The sequence below is a fragment of the Corylus avellana genome, chromosome 6, assembly GCF_965113065.1.
Source record: "Corylus avellana chromosome 6, dhCorAvel1.hap1.2, whole genome shotgun sequence".
Lineage (NCBI taxonomy): Eukaryota > Viridiplantae > Streptophyta > Magnoliopsida > Fagales > Betulaceae > Corylus > Corylus avellana.
Window position 1 is genome coordinate 7,511,684 of NC_142495.1, and position 19,436 is coordinate 7,531,119.

General features: G+C 34.0%; 2 protein-coding genes across 2 annotated transcripts; both read left to right on the forward strand.

Moving 5' to 3' along the window:
* Positions 1 to 2,785: 2,785 nt before the first annotated feature.
* On the forward strand, positions 2,786 to 4,576 carry LOC132186425 (histidine-containing phosphotransfer protein 4-like). Its single transcript, XM_059600397.2, has 6 exons — positions 2,786 to 2,848; positions 3,445 to 3,575; positions 3,691 to 3,759; positions 3,939 to 4,010; positions 4,334 to 4,406; positions 4,529 to 4,576. Exons 1-6 carry the CDS (start codon positions 2,789 to 2,791, stop codon positions 4,574 to 4,576), a joined length of 453 nt encoding a protein of 150 aa, XP_059456380.2. The 5' UTR covers positions 2,786 to 2,788.
* A 6,036-nt stretch (positions 4,577 to 10,612) lies between these two features.
* Positions 10,613 to 18,096, forward strand: ELF7 (hydroxyproline-rich glycoprotein family protein). Its single transcript, XM_059600389.2, has 12 exons — positions 10,613 to 12,289; positions 12,868 to 12,936; positions 14,515 to 14,622; positions 14,715 to 14,895; positions 14,988 to 15,064; positions 15,178 to 15,297; positions 15,945 to 16,050; positions 16,719 to 16,799; positions 16,952 to 17,020; positions 17,104 to 17,175; positions 17,275 to 17,418; positions 17,506 to 18,096. Exons 1-12 carry the CDS (start codon positions 11,226 to 11,228, stop codon positions 17,647 to 17,649), a joined length of 2,235 nt encoding a protein of 744 aa, XP_059456372.2. The 5' UTR covers positions 10,613 to 11,225; the 3' UTR covers positions 17,650 to 18,096.
* Positions 18,097 to 19,436: the final 1,340 nt, after the last annotated feature.

Sequence of the window (19,436 nt, forward strand, 5' to 3'; positions counted from 1 at the left end):
TAATTAGATTAATTGGATATTGGATGTAAATGTAGATATTGGATTGAATTGAATGTGTTAGATAATGTAAATGTAGATATTGGATTGATTGTATTGGATTGGATGTATTTGATATTGGATATTGGATATTGAATGTATTAGATTGAATGTATTAAATTGAATGTATATTGAATATTCATTGAATGTATTGAATATATATTGGATATATTGGATATATATTGAATGTATTGGATATCAGGTTAATATATAAATTTGGGTATAAACCCGAATAATTCAGAAAATATATAGATGAAAAAAAAATGATTTTTGACGTGTCAAACGGTGTGACACGTCAAAATTTTTTGACATGATAAAACTGGAACGTCAAATTTTTTTTTGTTTTTGACGTTCTCGTTTCTGACACGTCAGAAATTACTGACGTGTTAACATTGATATGCCAAAAACTTGAATTTTTTTGACACCCTCCCTTCTAACCGTTGAAACACGTTAGAAAGGATTTTCTGATGTGTCAGTACCATTGACACGTCAAAAATGGTTGGTAAAAAAAAAAACATGATTTTTGTAGTGATACCCCAGTCATCAGTTGAATTTATAGTATATTTTTCCATACATATACACATTTATTAAGCCAAAAATAGTCTCATCATAGTCACCTTAGGTTGGCATGGTTCTTATAGTAGTATGAAAAAAAAAAAAAAAAAAAAGATTCTTAATTAATGCATGATAATTATGTGTATGTGTACGTGTTAGCACCAACGAGTTTTAGTTCATGCATAGGTTAGGGCTTGTTTGGGTGTGTGTTTGAATGGTCTATAAGTGCAATTAATACTCAAAATGTTCGTTTAAAGAAAAAATACATGTTTAGTAAAAAAAATTGAAAGAGCTTTTAAGAGTAAAAAAAAGCCAAAAAATGGCCAAAAACGCTTTGGAAAAAGCTTAAAATTAAGCTTTTGCCAAAAAACACTTTTTAGCTTAAAAGATCTATTTTTCAAACACAATTTCAAACATACTCTTAAAATTATGAAAGGAGAACATAATTAAATAAATAATAAAACAGTTTGTTATATATATAACACTTTTAAATAGAATATTTTATTTCTTGCTAGGTAGCCGCAAAGGAGTGATAGATATTGGTGTAGGAATATTAGGTAGATACACGCAAACTAGATGAAGTAATTCAACACATGCTTATTGTTGTACGTAAATCGGATCGTACGTGTAGGTCAGATTGTGCTACCATTATTCCAAGTATTTTTGTTAGTCCTTGAAAGGATTTGATGCTGGAAATTAATTAATTAATTTTTATTTAAACATTCTATATAATATATTCCACTCTCTCACACTCCTCCTACGCTCTTTCTACAAAATGTGACGACACAAGGTGTCAAGATACTTATGAACGTATCTTGAGGGATAAATGCATTTTTATTTTTGAGTTTTGATAAATAGCTTTTTAAATTTTAAAAAGTGATTAATCGATCACTTTATGAGGTTAGTCCATACCATTAAAAAAGTTAACAAAATCTATTAATGTGTTAAATGAGAGTGGCCGAATCACTAGGCCCCAAATGAAAAGATAATAATAATAATTAAAAAAAATGAGGGGCGGTTGAATTATCCCTATTGGCCATGGCAATGGTTTGGCCACACCTCCTCTAGTTTATACGTGTTGATGTGATGTATTAACAGATTATGTCAACTTTTATAATAGTTGGATAAATTCTTTCTTGCTTATTCCAATGAATAATTAACCACTTTTTAAAATTCAATGAGCTATTTGTCAAAACATCAAATCATATGTGTCCTTGATGGATGTAATTCATATGCTTTGGCTTTATTTGTTTAAAAAATAATACTAGCTTCTGGGCATTTTAATTAGGATAAATTCTTTGTCTCATGCGATGCCCATTATTGTTATTTATTTTTTTCAGAATCAGACATGGCATATGCCAAAATGATCATTTTAATTATTTCATAATTGGCTCCTTCTATATATGGAAACGACTTTTTTAATTTTGACACTTATAACTTACATCAAAAAAGCAAACCAATATAGGAATATTTCAAAGCAATATAGGAATATCTCAATACATCTTCATCTTTCTATACGTCCCATCACAGTTTGCTTCTTTCTTTTATTAATTAATTCTTGATCTTTTAGATTTCAAAGCAGGGTATATTTCCATGGTGCATGTTATTGGCGCAAGCTCGATCTTGACAATTGTCCAAATATTTAAGTTGAATCAAAAAGAATATTAATGCAACAATCTATTTCAATTCATTGATCTGAATCGGTAGCTTGAGTATATTAAATTCTTGATATGGGGGAAATTAAGGGTGCATATATAATATAAAACACTAATTAAAATGTATTGTATTTAATTTAATTTAAAAATGGGGTATATTTAGAATCGGCATACCTTTATTTCATGAGTTAACATAAATCATAAACAAGTCTAATAATTTTGCCCCTGATAGAATCAAATCTGCCAATCTCCAACACCGTCCAACATATTAATTGCTTAGATTCTTCTGGAATTGTACTCTCCTTTTACATGAATCTACAGTACTAACAAATGTAATCTACATTCATTTTTTGCACGCCCTCTAATCTAATTAAGCAAAAAGAACAAGTGTTTCCTCTCTCCCTCCTCCAATATTATATAAACCCATTGCCATATCCATTAATCTCACCACTCAAGCCATAAAGTTGTAGCCTAATTCTCCCTTGATCAATATCTTTCCCTCTCTCACCTTCTGCTTGTTTTCTACACATTAATTTCTTCTAATGGAGAGGAACCACTTGCCTAGACACCTTGTCCTCCAGAGGCAGTCCCTCTTTGATCAGGTTTTTTATCTTCTCAATTATGTTTTTTATTTTTATTTTTTATCTTTGTTCGAATGTTTTATATTCTCATTTATTCGATTTCTTATAGTTTTTTTTTTGAAAAATCTTATGTAACTAGTATCGGGTTTACAAGGTAACCCTACTAGGGTTACTATAAATTAAAGTATATAGTAACCCTACTTGTTTATTATATACTTTCCGCTCTATTTTCTCTTTCATATCATTTCTACAATCTTTTATTTGAAAATACAAAAGCACTCCCACTCGCTATCTTCTCTATTTTTTCTGACATCAACCCCACAAAACATGCATTAGTGTCAAAATAATTTACGCCAATTATATGACACTAACCATGTACGTAGCAGTATATACCCCACAATGGTAATATCTATGTGTATTCATGCATTACATAAATTTTGGTCTAAAAATATTTATTTAAGTATATATAAATAGTTTAAGAAAATTCATTTATGAAGGGTGATGAAGATGAAGATATATATATATATAATAGATTTGCATGCACATGACATATATAAATGTCATCCATGCATGATATGATATTTGTGGTGGTTAATGTGAATGATGGGACGTTGTAGGGATTGTTGGACGAACAATTTATCCAATTGGAGGAGCTGCAAGACGATGCTAATCCTAATTTTGTGGAGGAAGTTGTCACATCGTACTACCAGAATACATCTACATTAATCGTTATCATAGAGCAGGCGTTGTTAGTTTCTTTTTCCCCACCTTAATTTTATCTTGCTTTTCTTTTTCTTTCTACCTTTTCTGTAAAGCTGATCATCATAATATATAATAATGTTCTATTTGTGTCGTCTATGCAGGGGGACGAGCCCACTTGATTTCAATAAGCTCGATGGCTATATGTATCAGCTCAAGGGAAGTAGCTCAAGGTAATTAATTATATATGTTTTTTTTTTTAAAAAAAAAAAAAAAAAAAAAAAAGGAAGAAGAGAAAATAACAAAATAACAGTTAAGATTTATCAAAGGTTTCTGTGTTGGGTTCGACACGTACGTACATAACATTAATGTTCTCTTTCTCGATCAATCCTGTGTTTTTTTATTGGTCCAGCTTTGGAGCCAAAAAGGTGAAAGCCGATTGTACACTGTTCAGGGAATATTGCAGGGCAGGAAATGAAGAAGGGTAATTCATCTTCCAGCTTAATTAATTCCTTATGATCATCACAATACTCCATGCATGGAGACTGTCAAGTTTGAAAAGCATATTATATACAAATTAAGGTGGTAATTTGAGGAGAATATATATATATATGTGTACTGTTTTGTTAAATTTAATGTTAAAGCTAGCCTTTAGGTGGTATAATAATCTGATTTGAAAAAAGGGGGCATGTCCTAGTTGTTGAATATCTCTTAGTTGGTAGCTTGTACGGAAAATATAAGGCACCCATTTGATGTCATATAATTGGATTATTACGTTATAATCATTGTGTGGCATGAACAAGACAGGTGCATGAGGACTTTCCAACAACTGAAGAAAGAGTATGCCAGCCTAAAGAGGAAACTTGAAGCTTACTTTCAGGTGAGTGGGATTCCATGGAATTTATGTCAATTTTATTCATAAAAACAAAAAAAAAACAAAAAAGAGTATATATATATATATTGTGACAATATTTTCCATTGCTTTTACTCCTAATTGTTCAGCTAGCAAGACAAGCCAGGGTCACAGGGACAGCATCTCGGCCCAAGTAAGGAATTGACAAATGGAGGAGGCTGCTGATATATATGCAGGATTCTACCTGTTAAAGATTGATTGAGCAACTTTGTACTTTTCTTATGTACAAAATTCACCAAGTAAATGTTTTGTAACCTACTTTATACATAGCTTACCTACTTAATAAAAATGCTGCGGATGTTTTGCTCTCTATACGTGTGTTTATGCATCAAAATGGAGAAGGAGTCTAGTAAAAATCGCACTCTGCAAGGCATATTTTTAAAAGTAGAACGGTACTGTTGCACCTCAACAATAATGATTCTTGTTCTCTCAATTTATGTCCAATGTACCAAAGATGCTTTTTAAGCTCGGGTTAATTGGTGATCTTTAATTTTGTTTTTGTTTTTTTTTTCTTCCCCCCTCTTTTCTAAGGCAACCTATGGAACTTCATCGTATGATATATATATATATATAGATCCTTCTGTATATGTCCTTGAATGTTCAAATGAAAGCATGTAGTGGTCTCTAGGATATAGAGATGGTGGTAAAGCCAGAAACCTTTCAAGATGGACTCTGTGATCAATATCTACCAAAACACTTACCTTGTATATTTCCTTCCCAAAAAAAAAAAAAAAAAAAAAATCTGCTGATATTTTTTTGCCCATTGATCATGTTTTTTTAGGCAAAGTCGTTTCCAAAAAAATTCACAAGCTAGAAACTTCATTCAAGAAAGGGGACACTTCTTTTCGTTAATAAGATCAAGTGCAAGCTAATAGCCATTAAACCCAACCTACACCTTCACCCAATTGTAGAAACCCATTGGGTTTTTTTTGGGGGTCCAATTACACCTTATTTGGGCCAAACCTTTTCGGCTTTCAAGTCTTATACCATTACAAAAAACAGTATATATAGTGAACTCTTTACTATAAAACGCTCAAACTTATTTTATATTACGATCCCTACAAAAGAAATGCTTACCATTTTATAGCGTTGTGATAGATAAAAAGACAAAAGAAAGAATATTTTTACTTTTTTGTAAAGCTAACTTGTACAAAATAGATAGTTTCTTTACTAATGACCACTAAAGTAACGTCTTCATTATTGTAAATTTGTAGCAAACTTATCTTGCTTTTAACAAGTGATCCATTAGGCTTTTGGCATGTTTTTTCTTCATTCTTCCAGCTGGTTGATAAGGTTGTGATATTCTATATATGTTGTCCAGTGAGAGTAAGGGTGTGTTTGTGATTGCAATTTCGTAAGAATAATCTGTGTTTTTAAAAGATATTGCAAAACATAAGGTGTTTGGCATTGCGATTTAAAAAACACTTAATCTAAAATTTTTTTTAAAAAAAAATCTTTTACTTTTAAGTTTTGGTGTTTGGCACATAAGATATTGCGTTTTTACTTAACCTAACCACCCCTAGGGTGGAGGGGCGGCCTGCGGGCCACCCTAAACCACCCATGGGGTGGCTTCGAGCCACCCCATGAGTGGTTTGGGGTGGCTCGAAGGCCACCCCAAACCCCCTGAGGGTGGCTGCAAGCCTTGCCCACCCCTAGGGTGGCTTGCGGCCACCCCATAGTGGTTGGATGCTGCCACCCTTGGCCTCTCCTCCAATTTTTTTTAGTTTTTTTAGATTTAAATTTTAAAATTAAATTAATAAAAAATTAATATTTTAATGAGGTGAAACGGTGTGTTTTGGTTGGGACTAACGGTTGTTAAAAAATTTTGACAGTAGGGATTTTATTGTCATTTCAATTAACCCAGGAAGTAAATTTTCAAAAAAAAAAAAAAAAACTTAAAGATTTTTAAATTTTGGAGGGTTGACACATTGACTTATTGTACAATTGCCAAAAAATGAATCATTCTTTCTTCAACAAATTATTCTTCATTTGTTGCTTTCAAGTACAACATTTGATAAGGTTAAAGAAATTTTATTCGACTTTCCATCTGATTGAGCTTGTTATCTAAAAGGTGAAGTATTTTTTTCATTTTAGATTCCTTGCTAGATAAGAAAGGAATGTTCTAATCATAGAATGAAACCACCACCATTGATTTGCTGCTAAGGCTTGAAAACTCACTTGGTTGGTGATTCCCCATTCAATATCTTCAACATATCATTCATTATGATTGATGATAATTGTCAAATTAATTTAGAGCTCCTTCATGAAGGTTGATATTTTGATGTTTGCAAATTAAGATTTGTTTGACCTTAACTCCTTGATCTTCAATTTTTTTGTTGAAAATATTCAAAAACGTCACCAGCAAGCAAGTTTTTGCTTTTCAAATAATAAAAAAGAAAAAATTCTTTTGATTTTTTGAAATTATGAATTTAAAACTCATTTTCTAATAGATAAAGATAGAAAGTTATTTATTTTTGAAAAAACTCTCTCTCTCTCTCTCTCTTTCCCAATTTGTTTGTTTGACAAGATTTGTATAAAGATTTTAAAATTTTTCTATTTTCATGTTTGGTCTGGTTTTTTTTTTTTTTTTAGTTGTTGCCAAACAACTCATATGTTGATTGAAGCTTCCTTTTTTTATTTAAAATTTGAGATTTTTCGACACCATTGAATTCATTATGCATATCTCTAGGGATTTCAGGATTATAAAAATATTTAATCTCTTAATAGTCTCGTTTAGACTGTTTAGGAGTCAAATAACATTGGTTAAGATTTCCTTGTGAAAATTCCATTAATTCAATGGCAGTAACGAAAGCTTGTTTAGCTTCCTCCAATGTATTATATTACATGCACTTTTAAAACCATTAATTTATGAATGACATTGTCTCTGTGATGTAAAAATTTCTAGTTGGAACCCTTTAAACACAACGTATACCTTATTTAGGTGCTCATTCAGAGCTTTAGGAGGCTTTTGGCTATTGTAATACAGTCTCCTTATTTAGGATTCATGGATTCTTGGACAAAAATTAATATCTATTAGCTGCTTATTTAGCAGTTCTTCACGATGGTTCTTGCCAAGATAATATGCAATAAAGTTGTTAGTACCTTTAGGGCCCGTTAGTTATATTTTAATGTTATTAATTGAGTGTTTGGATAACATTAATATATAATTGCGGTTTCATGGCCAAATTACTAATAAGAACATTTCTTTATAACAGTAAAATAACTAACATTGTTTATAAGCCTCCATTTTTAACACATCTACAAACAAAAGTATGACTTATAATTTGACATCAACTTTGAGTTTTTTACTTAGAAAATTATATATTGCTATATTACTTGTTTCTATATGATTTTTTTTTTCTTGAAACATATTCCAAACAAACATATATATATATATATATATATATATATATAAACAGCATAAATTGTTATAGTGCACTACCCATTAAAAAATAAAAATAAAAATCCATCACAAATGGTTACTGTGCACGGTAATTTAAATAAAACTTTGAAAGTTGAAGAACATAAACACATATAAAAAAAAGTTATACGGAGCGAAAGAAAATATTAAAGTGAGATTCTTACCAATGGTTACTGTGCACGGTAATCTAAATAAAACTTTGAAAGTTGAAGAACATAAACACATATAAAAAAAAAAAGTTATACGGAGCGAAATAACATATTAAGGTGAGATTCTTACATGGTAGAGGGGCGGAGAGAGGATGGACAATAGACACGAGAAACAGCAAAGGGACGGAGAAAGGATGGAGAGAGGGACGAAGAAAGGATGAAGAGGCAGAGAGAGAGAATGAAGAAAAGAATAGAAAAGAAGGGTTTTTATATATTTTAGGTGGGTATTCTTGGTTTTTTTTTTTTTTTTTTTTTTTTTTTTCATTCCAGCTGAAAAATAGGTAAATATTGCGCCAAATATATTTTTAATAGAAATCGTGATTTTGGTTTAAATTTGCACTTTTTCGAATAAGCACCCTCTAACCAGTTTATCGAAATCGCAGATTTTTCCACGATTTTAAAATTTGGGTTTTTTAAATCGTAATCCCAAACACTCTAAAATTGTGATTTGGTTTAAAATCACATATTATTTCTTTAAAAACGCACTCTTAATAAATTCAACTTGAAGGTATAATTTCCAATAATATTATACCACTTTTAATCTAAAATTAACCAATGACTCCAACCAACTTCTAAAACGATGGTTGCATAGATGTATCCAAAAAAAATGCAGAATTTAAAAAATGAACCACCACACAAACAATCACCAAATATTATGAAAGGAATAAATCAATCAACACAAGTATTTGGTGACAAAGTAGAAACTCTTTGAAGAACTCTTCAAAAAAGTAAAATCATCCTGAGGCAAACAAACTCAAAAAACTCATCCACTATAAAAGAATTCGGTTACAAGCAAGACATACACACAAAACCTTTGTAACAAACACCTTATTTGAATCAAACAAGAGACCCGTTTGATTCTACCGCAATAACTTCAATACCTCTACGCGATTATTCTATTGAACTTCCTTGTAGCAACCCGACCACGCCCTAAAGTAATAAAGGCAAGCAACGAAGTGCTACCGCATTAGCCTATCATAATATCATAACTTCAACACATCATATCACATTAGAGATCATAAATCTTACAATGGAAAAACTTTTTCTTTATTTAACATCTAAACCATAATAACACAAGAGTTGACAAATAAACTTTTATTTTGTTAAACATTTACATTGTGCTTTTACATTACAAAATACACATCAATACATTGTCTAGACATAAGCGCTATATGCATTACAATACCAAATAGGGGTGTACAAGCGGTTGTGATTAGTGGTTATTGACTAAAACTACTAACTGTAACTGCTTAAGACCGTTATTAGATTTTAATAATCACAACCATTCCAGTTATCCCGTTAGTGGTCTATTTATTTATTTATTTTATTTTATATATGGGCTTTGGGGATTATTGAAGTATTTTGGGCCATTCAATTTTATATGTGGGCTTTCTCTTTCGCAAAGGCTGACTTTTGTACTTTCAAAGCCACCCATGCCACGCCTAGCTAGAAAAAGAGAAGAAACAATACAACTCTACATCTTGACACATGACTCCATCATAATATCAACATATCTCAAATGTTTTGGAATTTGATAACATAAAAAATCTTCTTTGCCGACAACCCCGATAAAGATATAAATAAAAAGAGAGAAGAAAAAAACACATACACACTTAACGGTAGTTTATTTTAATTCAAGGTAGCATATTTTTATTTTTATTTTTATTTTAATTCACGGTAGTTTTCTTCTAAGAGTTAAAAAACCCTTAGAAAACATCTTAGTCGGTAGACAAAACTATCTACCGTAGTGTGAGCCGAGTCCTAAGTATGTATACACTACAAAAATTATGTACAACAAAATATATACTCTTCTATGCTTATATATATATATATATGTATATATATATGTTCCTTTTTAGCTGTTATTATAATCATATAATAGAGATGTTTTCTTAAAAAAATGTTTATTTTGATTTAATAAAGTTTATACTTATTGAGACGATGGACTCACCTATGTGCCTATATTATTTGGAAAATCTAGAATTACATAAATGATTAAGCGGGTGAGGAAGAGGAATGTCAGGACAACTAGGATTCATATTTCGATCCTGATCATTATGCACGAGGCATTACTTGGTCATCTCTCCTAGGTGCACGTTTCTTAGACGGAAGTACCATCTGCTTATGACACTTTTGAAAACCAAGTTGATTTGATAAAGGGACAAGCTATACGTAACTAAAAAATAATTAACCAAAATAAATGCAAAGATTAATTGGGATTGCACCCTAACCTTGTAAAATCATTGTACAATAAAAATGTCTTTTTTTTTTTCTTATAAAAAAATTATAGTTTTTAACATTAATACAAAATAAAATTATATAATGTCTCAAGAGATGACTCAATCAGCTGAGATCACAGCTAATGAAGCGAAAGTCACTAGTTTAAATCTTCGTCATTCTTCTTAATTTATATATATATATATATATATATATATATTGAAAAAAAAAAATACAAAACAAAACAAAAATAAGAAGAGTGACGTAAAAGAAATCCAAGCTGACATACAAAAAAGTGTTGGGTGTCTCTCTCTCTTAATAACACACAAACATTAACTTTCTTTGATCTTTCTCACCGACATTCTCTTCGATCAGTCTAAGCGCATGTATACATTCTCGCAATTCAGGGTTTTGGAGGGATTTATCTCTGTGATCAGATAATTTGGGGCTTCTATCTCCCCTAGGGTTCTAGTCCATTCTGTGACAGATTAAGAATTGGGCTCGGAATTTTGGATTTTCTCTCTCTCTCGTATGGTTTTTACTCAGTTCGGAAATAAGAAGCAGGCCAGGGGTATCGATTTTCATCCTAGGGCTTGTTATAGCATAAAGTTCGTTTTTTTCTTTTTTTTGCTTCATCAGCGATTCTAGAATCTGCAATTCAGTTTTAGGGTTTTGATCTTATTTTGCTCACCTAGGGTTTCTATTTCTGCTCTTTCCCAAATTTGAAGAATCAGAGATTGGAAGCTCTATGTCATAGGGTTTTATTTGCGGTGTTCATTTTGAAATTACAAAACTTGGAGTTCCAGAGCTCCATGTTCTAGAGTTTTGATCGGTATCTACAACTGAGCCAAGAGAACCCTGAATTGGGAATTGAGTTCTCTCTCTCTCTCTCTCTCTCTCTCTCTCTCACTTGGGGTTTATTCGGATCGATAATCGGCCATGGCTTCGTACAGGCCCTTCCCTCCACAAACCTCATTCGCCCCGCCACCAAATCAAAATCCCCTTCCACCACCACAGCCACCACCACCACAAGCACATCCACCGCACCATCGAGCTCAGTTCAATCAGAATTGGGGTGGGTATAGTGGTGGTGGTGGTGGTGGTGGTGGTGGTGGTGGTGGTGGTAGTGGTGGTGGTAGTGATGGGTCTATTCCCTCAGCTACTCTTCCTCCACCTTCTTCATATCCCCCAAACTACAACACCACCCAAATGCAACCCAATTCCAATTATCACCACCAACATTACGGCCTGCCGAGAGGTCAACAGCACCCTCCACCTCCTCCTCACCAGCAGTATCCCTATCAGCCACCGCCGCCTCCTCCTGAGTCTTCGTACCCGCCTCCGCCCCCGCCCCCAGCACCTTCTATGCCACAAAATTCGGTGAATATGCAGCCCCCAGCAGCTCCTATGTATTATCCGTCTAATCAGTATAATCAGTACAGTCATCAGCAAATGCAGCCAATGCGGCCACCACCTCCGCCGCCACCGCCCTCCTCTCCACCTCCGAGTTCTTCGATTCCACCACCACCTCCCCCGAGTTCACCACCTCCTCCTCCTGCCCATTCGCATAATAAGGAGAGTGGAGCAGATAGGGGGTCCCATGAGCGTGATAAAGGGGCTTCCAAGGAGGTATTGGCTTCCGGAAGGCGAGAGCATGGGTATTCGAATCATGGGGTTCCTCCTAAACAGCAGCAGAAGCCCCCGGTCCCTCTGGTGCCGGTGAAGAAATCAAATGGGCCTCCGGGGAGGGTGGAGACAGAGGAAGAGAGGAGGTTGAGGAAGAAGAGAGAGTTTGAGAAGCAAAGGCAAGAAGAGAAGCAAAGGCAGCAGTTGAAGGAGTCCCAGAACACTGTTCTGCAAAAGACCCAGATGTTGTCTTCTGCAAAGGGGCATGGTTCGATTGTGGGGTCACGGATGGGGGAGAGGAGAGCTACTCCACTTTTGAGTGGTGAGAGGATCGAGAATAGATTGAAGAAGCCTACAACATTCTTGTGCAAGTTGAAGTGAGTATGTTGATGGCGATCCTTGGTTTCATACTTGAATATTTGTTTCTTAGCACATTTTGGCTCCCACTTATTGAAGAAGTAATATTGGACTAGGACTGTAACTACAGGTAGCTAGCTGAAAATGGAGTTCTCTTAAATTGTAACTGAAATTTTAATCCTAGCTGCTTGACTAGGAGCGTCAAGAATTTTTTTGGGAGGTTCTGGTCTAAACATCAACAGTTTTGATTATTCTCTATTGTCAGTAGCTTTTGATTTGGGTATTTTTGGGACAAAGTGGGAGCACCGGATGTAAAAGTCGATCATAAATTTGTGAGAGTGCAGATGGGAGGGGTGAATATATGAAATGACTTTTGGATTTTTAATTTGAAATGACTTATGCATACCATAAATCTAATGCATAGAATATTTGCATACTCTTGTGCAAATGAGTTTATAGATACTATACGTAGGCTAGTATCTTTTGGTGAGAATTGATACTCCTGCATCTTCCCTTGTGATAATGTTTACATTGTTTTCTTCCCATGCTAACTCTGTTTCTTTATATGCAATATTTACTTGTGGTCTGCTTCTTTAAGATTTCGCAACGAACTCCCAGATCCAAGTGCACAGCCAAAGCTTATGGCTATGCAGAAAGATAAAGAACTGTATGTCTTTCTCTCTCTCTCTCTCTCATGCCTACATTTTTTTTTTTTTTTTGATAGTTCGTTGTGGTGCTCATACTTATATATTTGCAACTTTCAGATTCTATTAGGCACTATATGATGGTAATAATGAGTATTCTTTTAGTTGGTTTGTCTAAATACGTGTTTAAGTGTTGCTGGGATGAAAAGTGATATAATTGAGGAATTGTAAATTTTATTTTATAAGAAGATTTTATATTCAATTTATTAAATGGAAACTTAATTCTATTTGATTCTAAAGTAATCAATCGTATACATCCTGTGTACTTGAGTTGCGCCCCTCTGCTCATTTGATAATCTATATTACTTATAAAAAAAAAAAAAACGTAATCAATCGTAATCAAAGTAGAAAATATTGGTGCAACCTGTAGAAACTGAAGGTTCGTCTAAAGGAAACGATACCGATTTGAAGAATACCGATTTGAAGGAGTTGAGAAGAGAGAAGCTGAGGGTTGATGCATCTAGTATGTAGTTCATGTAAAGGAGGAGAATTTGCCCCAGTTGTTAGGTGGCTGCCATGATTCCAGTGTTGTTGTGCTACGTGTCTCCTTGTCGTTGTTAGCGAAATGTGATGGAGAAGCACAGGAGGAAAGGACAAGAGAAAAGAAAAATAGAAGGAAGAGTGATAATCCAGTGAGGCTGGTAGTTTACACCTAATGGAGTGTCCACAAAACTGTAAATAATCTCGGTGGTGCACATAGCTTACACTGTTACATGTAATGGGATAGCCCTCTTGATGTTATGAAGAGGGCATCTAAAAGATATAGGGAATAAAGCATGACATTGGAAATGGACAATCAAGATAATCTGAAGGCAGTTCCAGTTGAGTTTCTCGGATCCTTGAAGACTGCAACCCTCAACACTGTGATGGTTTGAAAGCAAATGTATGTGGAGCTAGCTTTTGCAGTTTATAGTAGATTTATGTGAGCTTTCATGGAAAAATATTTTAGGTGAGGTTCACTCATTTTTCTGTACTCTGGTCACATGGAAAATGGTCAGATGGGACATCTTTTTAAACTCCTCCAGCATATATGTTGGTATATAAGTTACAATGTGTAAATGGACAATCATGATAATAAACATGGAATCGCAAATGGACAATCAAGATAATCTGAAGGCAGTACCACTTGTATTTCTTGGATCCTTGAAGATTGCAAACCTCAATATTGTGATGGTTTGGAAGCAAAAGTAAGTGGAGCTAGCTTTTGATTATGTGGCAGTTTATAGTAGATTCATGCAAGCTTTCGTCAAAAAATATAGGTTTAGGTTCGCTCATTTTTCTGAACTCGGTCACATGGAAAATGGTCAGATGGGACAAGTTTTTTTACTCCTCCAGTATACCTTGGTATTTAAAGACAATCTTTATTGAAACTGGGTTTTCAGAATGTGATTGAAAATCTAATTGTTTGACACCAAGGGTTTTCTCTGATAAGCTTCTGGGCATCATTTTTTTTTTCTTTGTTATGTCCATGTGTTTGAAAGAATTATGATCTAAATTCATTGCCTAAATATTGTGGTAAATTTTATGCTCTACTTTTGCAGATATACAAAATACACAATTACGTCTTTGGAGAAAACTTACAAGCCCAAACTTTTTGTCGAGCCAGACTTGGGGATACCTCTTGACATTCTTGACCTCAGTGTATACAAGTATTGTCTCTCAATAGCTTTAAATTTTGAGAACCTCAACTGTTAATCTATAACATGACAACTCAAATCTTCTGTTGTACTCGTTTAATCAGCCCTCCCAGTGCTAGACCACCCCTTGCTCCAGAAGACGAGGAATTGTTGCATGATGATGTAGCAGTGACCCCTGTAAAGAATAATGGCATAAGAAAAAAAGAAAGGCCTACTGATAAAGGTGTTGCCTGGCTTGTTAAAACACAGTATATATCTCCTCTTAGCACGGAGTCAGCAAAGCAGGTAATTGAATACATATACTATTCTTAAAGAACAATACTTTCTTGACGCATATACTTGGCTTCTATGTCAGCTAACTATGTTGATGTTTTCAGTCTTTAACTGAGAAGCAAGCAAAAGAACTAAGAGAAATGAAGGGAGGCCGTAACATTTTGGAGAACCTTAACAATAGGTTTGTTCTTGCTCTAACCTGTCCTTATGAAGAGAATTTTTTACTGGAAATATACCATCAGATACTTGTTTACATTCTTTGACTGATGGGCATTAATAATTATTTGTCTACAGAGAACGACAAATCAAGGAAATAGAAGCCTCGTTTGAGGCATGCAAGTCACGCCCTATTCATGCAACAAATAAAGATTTATATCCTGTAGAGGTTCTGCCTTTGTTGCCTGATTTTGATCGGTATGGATTTTCTTATGCTATTACATAGTTTTTAGTCCAGTAAATGTAATGATTAATCACCTCGCTCTCATCCACAAGACCTTTAAGTTGAACGTCATTACATTGCAAAAAAGGGAGCAACAGCTTGTTGTCCATGGCATGTTTGTTTATTTATGTGTCTGTTGCTGGCCCTAATATTACATGTTAATTGATAGCCATAGATTAGTGATGTGTGGTATCATTGGTATTGACACATTGACTTATTTTATAGTTTTATCGTGCAAGTGGCGCTGAAAACTGAATCATTTTGAGTCACATCTGAGCTGCTTGCTAGTAGCTAATTATTTTTACCTAGTGGGTCTGGGCTTTTGGAAATCAAAAGTTGCTACTTGCTACAACAAACGTGCACGCCCTTTTTTTTTTTTGGTGGTCCTCTATTTCAAACTCTTTTTCTTTCTAGAATAATGAGCTATAGGGGCCTTTGAATGAAGTATTTTGCTGATGACTGATTAATTATAAGATTTTTACCATTCAGTCATTAACGATCATATTGCATTGAACTGTATTCACATTGATTTGTGAGTTTTTTATGATGCTCATTAAGGATCATATTTCACTGAACTGTATTCATTTTGATTTGTGGGTTTTCTACGATGCTATGGTACTAGGTACGACGACCAATTTGTTGTTGTGGGATTTGATAGTGCTCCTACTGCTGATTCAGAACTTCACAGCAAGTTGGACCAAACTGTTCGTGATGCCTATGAGTCACAGGTGAGTTTAGTGTCATGTTGACCATTCAGGCCAAGGAAAATTTGGAAGTATATATACTTTGTACCTGTGTCATTCTATTTTATTTGTGGACTTGTATGCTATCTGACACCGTGTACTTCTTGTCTGATCACTGTGACGTCCCCATGCCTATGTGACAGTACGTGGATTACAGTTTGCATTCCTTTGTTTAAAAGAACGGATGTTCTTGGTTTTTTGATACATTATTTAAAAGTTATAACAATCAATATTTTCCAGTCATTGCCGTCCACTAAATTCTATATACCAAACCCTTTTCCACCTTTCCCCCTCATCCCTTCCCACAAAAAACAGGGCAAAAATCATAATATAGCATTTCTTATCAATCATAATGATGCTGTTTAAACCCGTATCTAGCTTTTCTGCTATCCACCTTTCATATGTTCATAAATTTTCAAGGAGTTGCAAATTGGAGTTTGACAGGCTAGAACTGGAAGTTCTGCCCATATTAGAATTCATGCATTTGTTTACATGTGCACTCCATATATTGGTTGTTGATAAGAAGCTACTATGAGCCACTAACACATAGACTTGAATTTATACCAGCTATAGTATCTTCAGGATATTTCTATTATTTTATTTGTGCTATTGATCGGTACATGTTGAACCTCATCTATCACGGTCCACTTCAGGCCATTATGAAGAGTTATGTGGCAACAGGCTCAGATGCAGATAAATCATTTTTGGCGTACATGGTTCCTTCTCCAGATGAGGTAGATATTGCCTTACTTTACCTTCCAAGTATAGTTCACTTGAATAAGTAATGCAATTCTGAAACCATTTTTTGTTGCTGTTGTTCTATCATATTAGTTATGATTGGTAAACTTTATCCATTTATTGGTCTGCATATGTTTTATGGTGGCAGTTATCCAAGGATATGTATGATGAACACGAAGATATCTCATACTCTTGGGTTCGCGAATACCATTATGAAGTATGTTCCTATATTTTTGACATCTTACTCCTGCAGCAAGCATTTAATCGCTTACTGAAAGATTTTTCTTTGTACCTCAACAGTTTCGTCTTGATAATGCGGATGACCCCACAACATACCTTGTTTCTTTTGATGAAGCAGAAGCACGCTATTTGGTATCCACTTGAACCTGGATTTATATCTTTTTCTGTGTGTGTATGCACACATTTCTGTTGTGTTAGTGAGAAGCTTTTACACATTGTCTTTTAATGCAGCCTCTTCCGGCAAAACTTGTTTCAAGAAAAAAGAGGGCCAAAGACGGAAGATCTAGCGATGAGGTTGAACACTTCCCCATACCCTCTAGAGTGACTGTAAGGCGAAGGTCAGCTGTTGCTGCGGTTGAACTGAGGGATCCCGAGGTATGACCATGAAGCTATATATTGAAGATTAAACTAGCACTATTGGATTTGTGTTATTGGATACCATTGATTTGATTATGCTTCCAGGTTTATTCCAATTCAAAGGGCAGTTCCTCAAATTCTAAAAGGGGAGGATTAGACGTTGAAGATGGTCTTGGAAGACCACAGAAGGTTTCACGACATAATGATATTGATCAGTACAGTGGAGGAGAAGATGAAATGTCAGATTGATTTTCATCTAATCCAAATGCTGCTGCCTCGAAATGGCAGATTGCTTTTGTTTTATTATTGTGCTAGATGCTGCAGAGGAGTAAGGTAAAATATTTGATGTATCTTTTATATGTTCATTCCAATCTCCAGTTCATCTATATAAGCATATTTTCAGATTGTAGCTGATTCTAGTTTGACATAGGGTTTTCCTTTTAACACCATGGAAGGAAAAAAAAAAAAAAAGAAGAAGAAAAATAGGTACTGTAAAAAGAAGTCAAGATGTAATAGAATTTTGTTTTGATTTCTCTAACGAGTTCATTAAAATCATTGAAAAGATGTAGTCCTTTCCAGCAATGATAGTTATTATTTCTTTACTCTCTTCCCCATTTAGATGTTTGGAATGGCGATCAGTGTTTTATACTATTTGGTGCTTGCTTTCATATTGAGCATAGATTTTTGTGCTCATTACCAATCGAGTATTATATTCAATTTTATTACCTCTTTATTGAGAAATAAGATTGCATCCTCCTTTTACAGATTGTAAATTGCCAAAACTCTACAGCATTAAACCCTCCAATATTTGGGATATAATCTTATGATGCTATAAAAAAGAAGTTTGGTGTCCTGTATGGTATGAACTTAACATGAAGAGCGATTACGTCATATCGTCAATTATTACCACGCTACGACATCCAAAATTCTAAGCAATCATGTTCCCTTTGATAATAACATAAAAAATGCTGAGGATGGTGAGACACCATTGAAGCTGAATAATAACATTTGAAAACTAGTTTTTACTTTTAGGACATGGAAGGCACTGCAGTTTGCCTTTGAAGTCGAGAAGCTATATTGGGGTCAATTCATTAGTTACTGTTTAATTTTGAGGCCAGGCCTGTACTTTATGAACTTTCGGCTATTGTTAATTACTCTCTCATATATTTTGCAAAAATTTGAAAATTTTTCTTTATTCTTTTTAAGTATGAAAGGAGTTAAAGTTACCCTATATTATCCGAACTCAATATGCGACATTTAAAGTGGACAGTTTTTTACATGAGTTGCAGACTCGATACTAACCCATTACAAAATTAATGAATTAAAGTTGAAGGGTCAAACCTAATTAATTATATCGGTTGAGTTATGTTGACTTATTAATCGTATATTAATGTCTTGACATGATTATAACTCGACACGCAAATACGAATTGTCACATCTAAATAATATTATTTACTTTATGGTCAAGATTTATAGTTTGTGCATTTACTGATGTATGTCACCTTACTTATAAATTGAGAATGAGATCATATTGTCGGGCGTAGAATTTAGCCCACTTTAAGTCGATGCAAACAGTGCAAAGTTGTTTTGAATTGTGTTGCTCTGCCTAACTAGACATCACTAATTTATTCCTGGTGATCATATGGAAATGACCACTGCCTTCCAGTATCATGCTCCCGCATAGAAGCAAATTTTATTTTTATTTATTTATTTATTTATTTTTGTTGCATAGACACTAACCAGATTACAGTAGAAGTCTTTAATTTATTAGTTATTACTGCTTTAACTCTTGATACCAAATTAGATTGATCAGAGCAGACTAGGTTACCATTTGTTGATGCTTCTAACAAACCCGTACTCCTTACAAGCAACTAAAATGTATGTCATACTTTTAGGCATGAGCCCTTTGTGTAGCTGTCTTTTTACCCAAATATATGGGATCCGCGATAAAAAGACTAAAATGCCATTTACGATTAAAAGTAAAAGCTCAGCTCTTCCAAATATATGGAATCTGCGATAAAAAGACTGAAATGCCA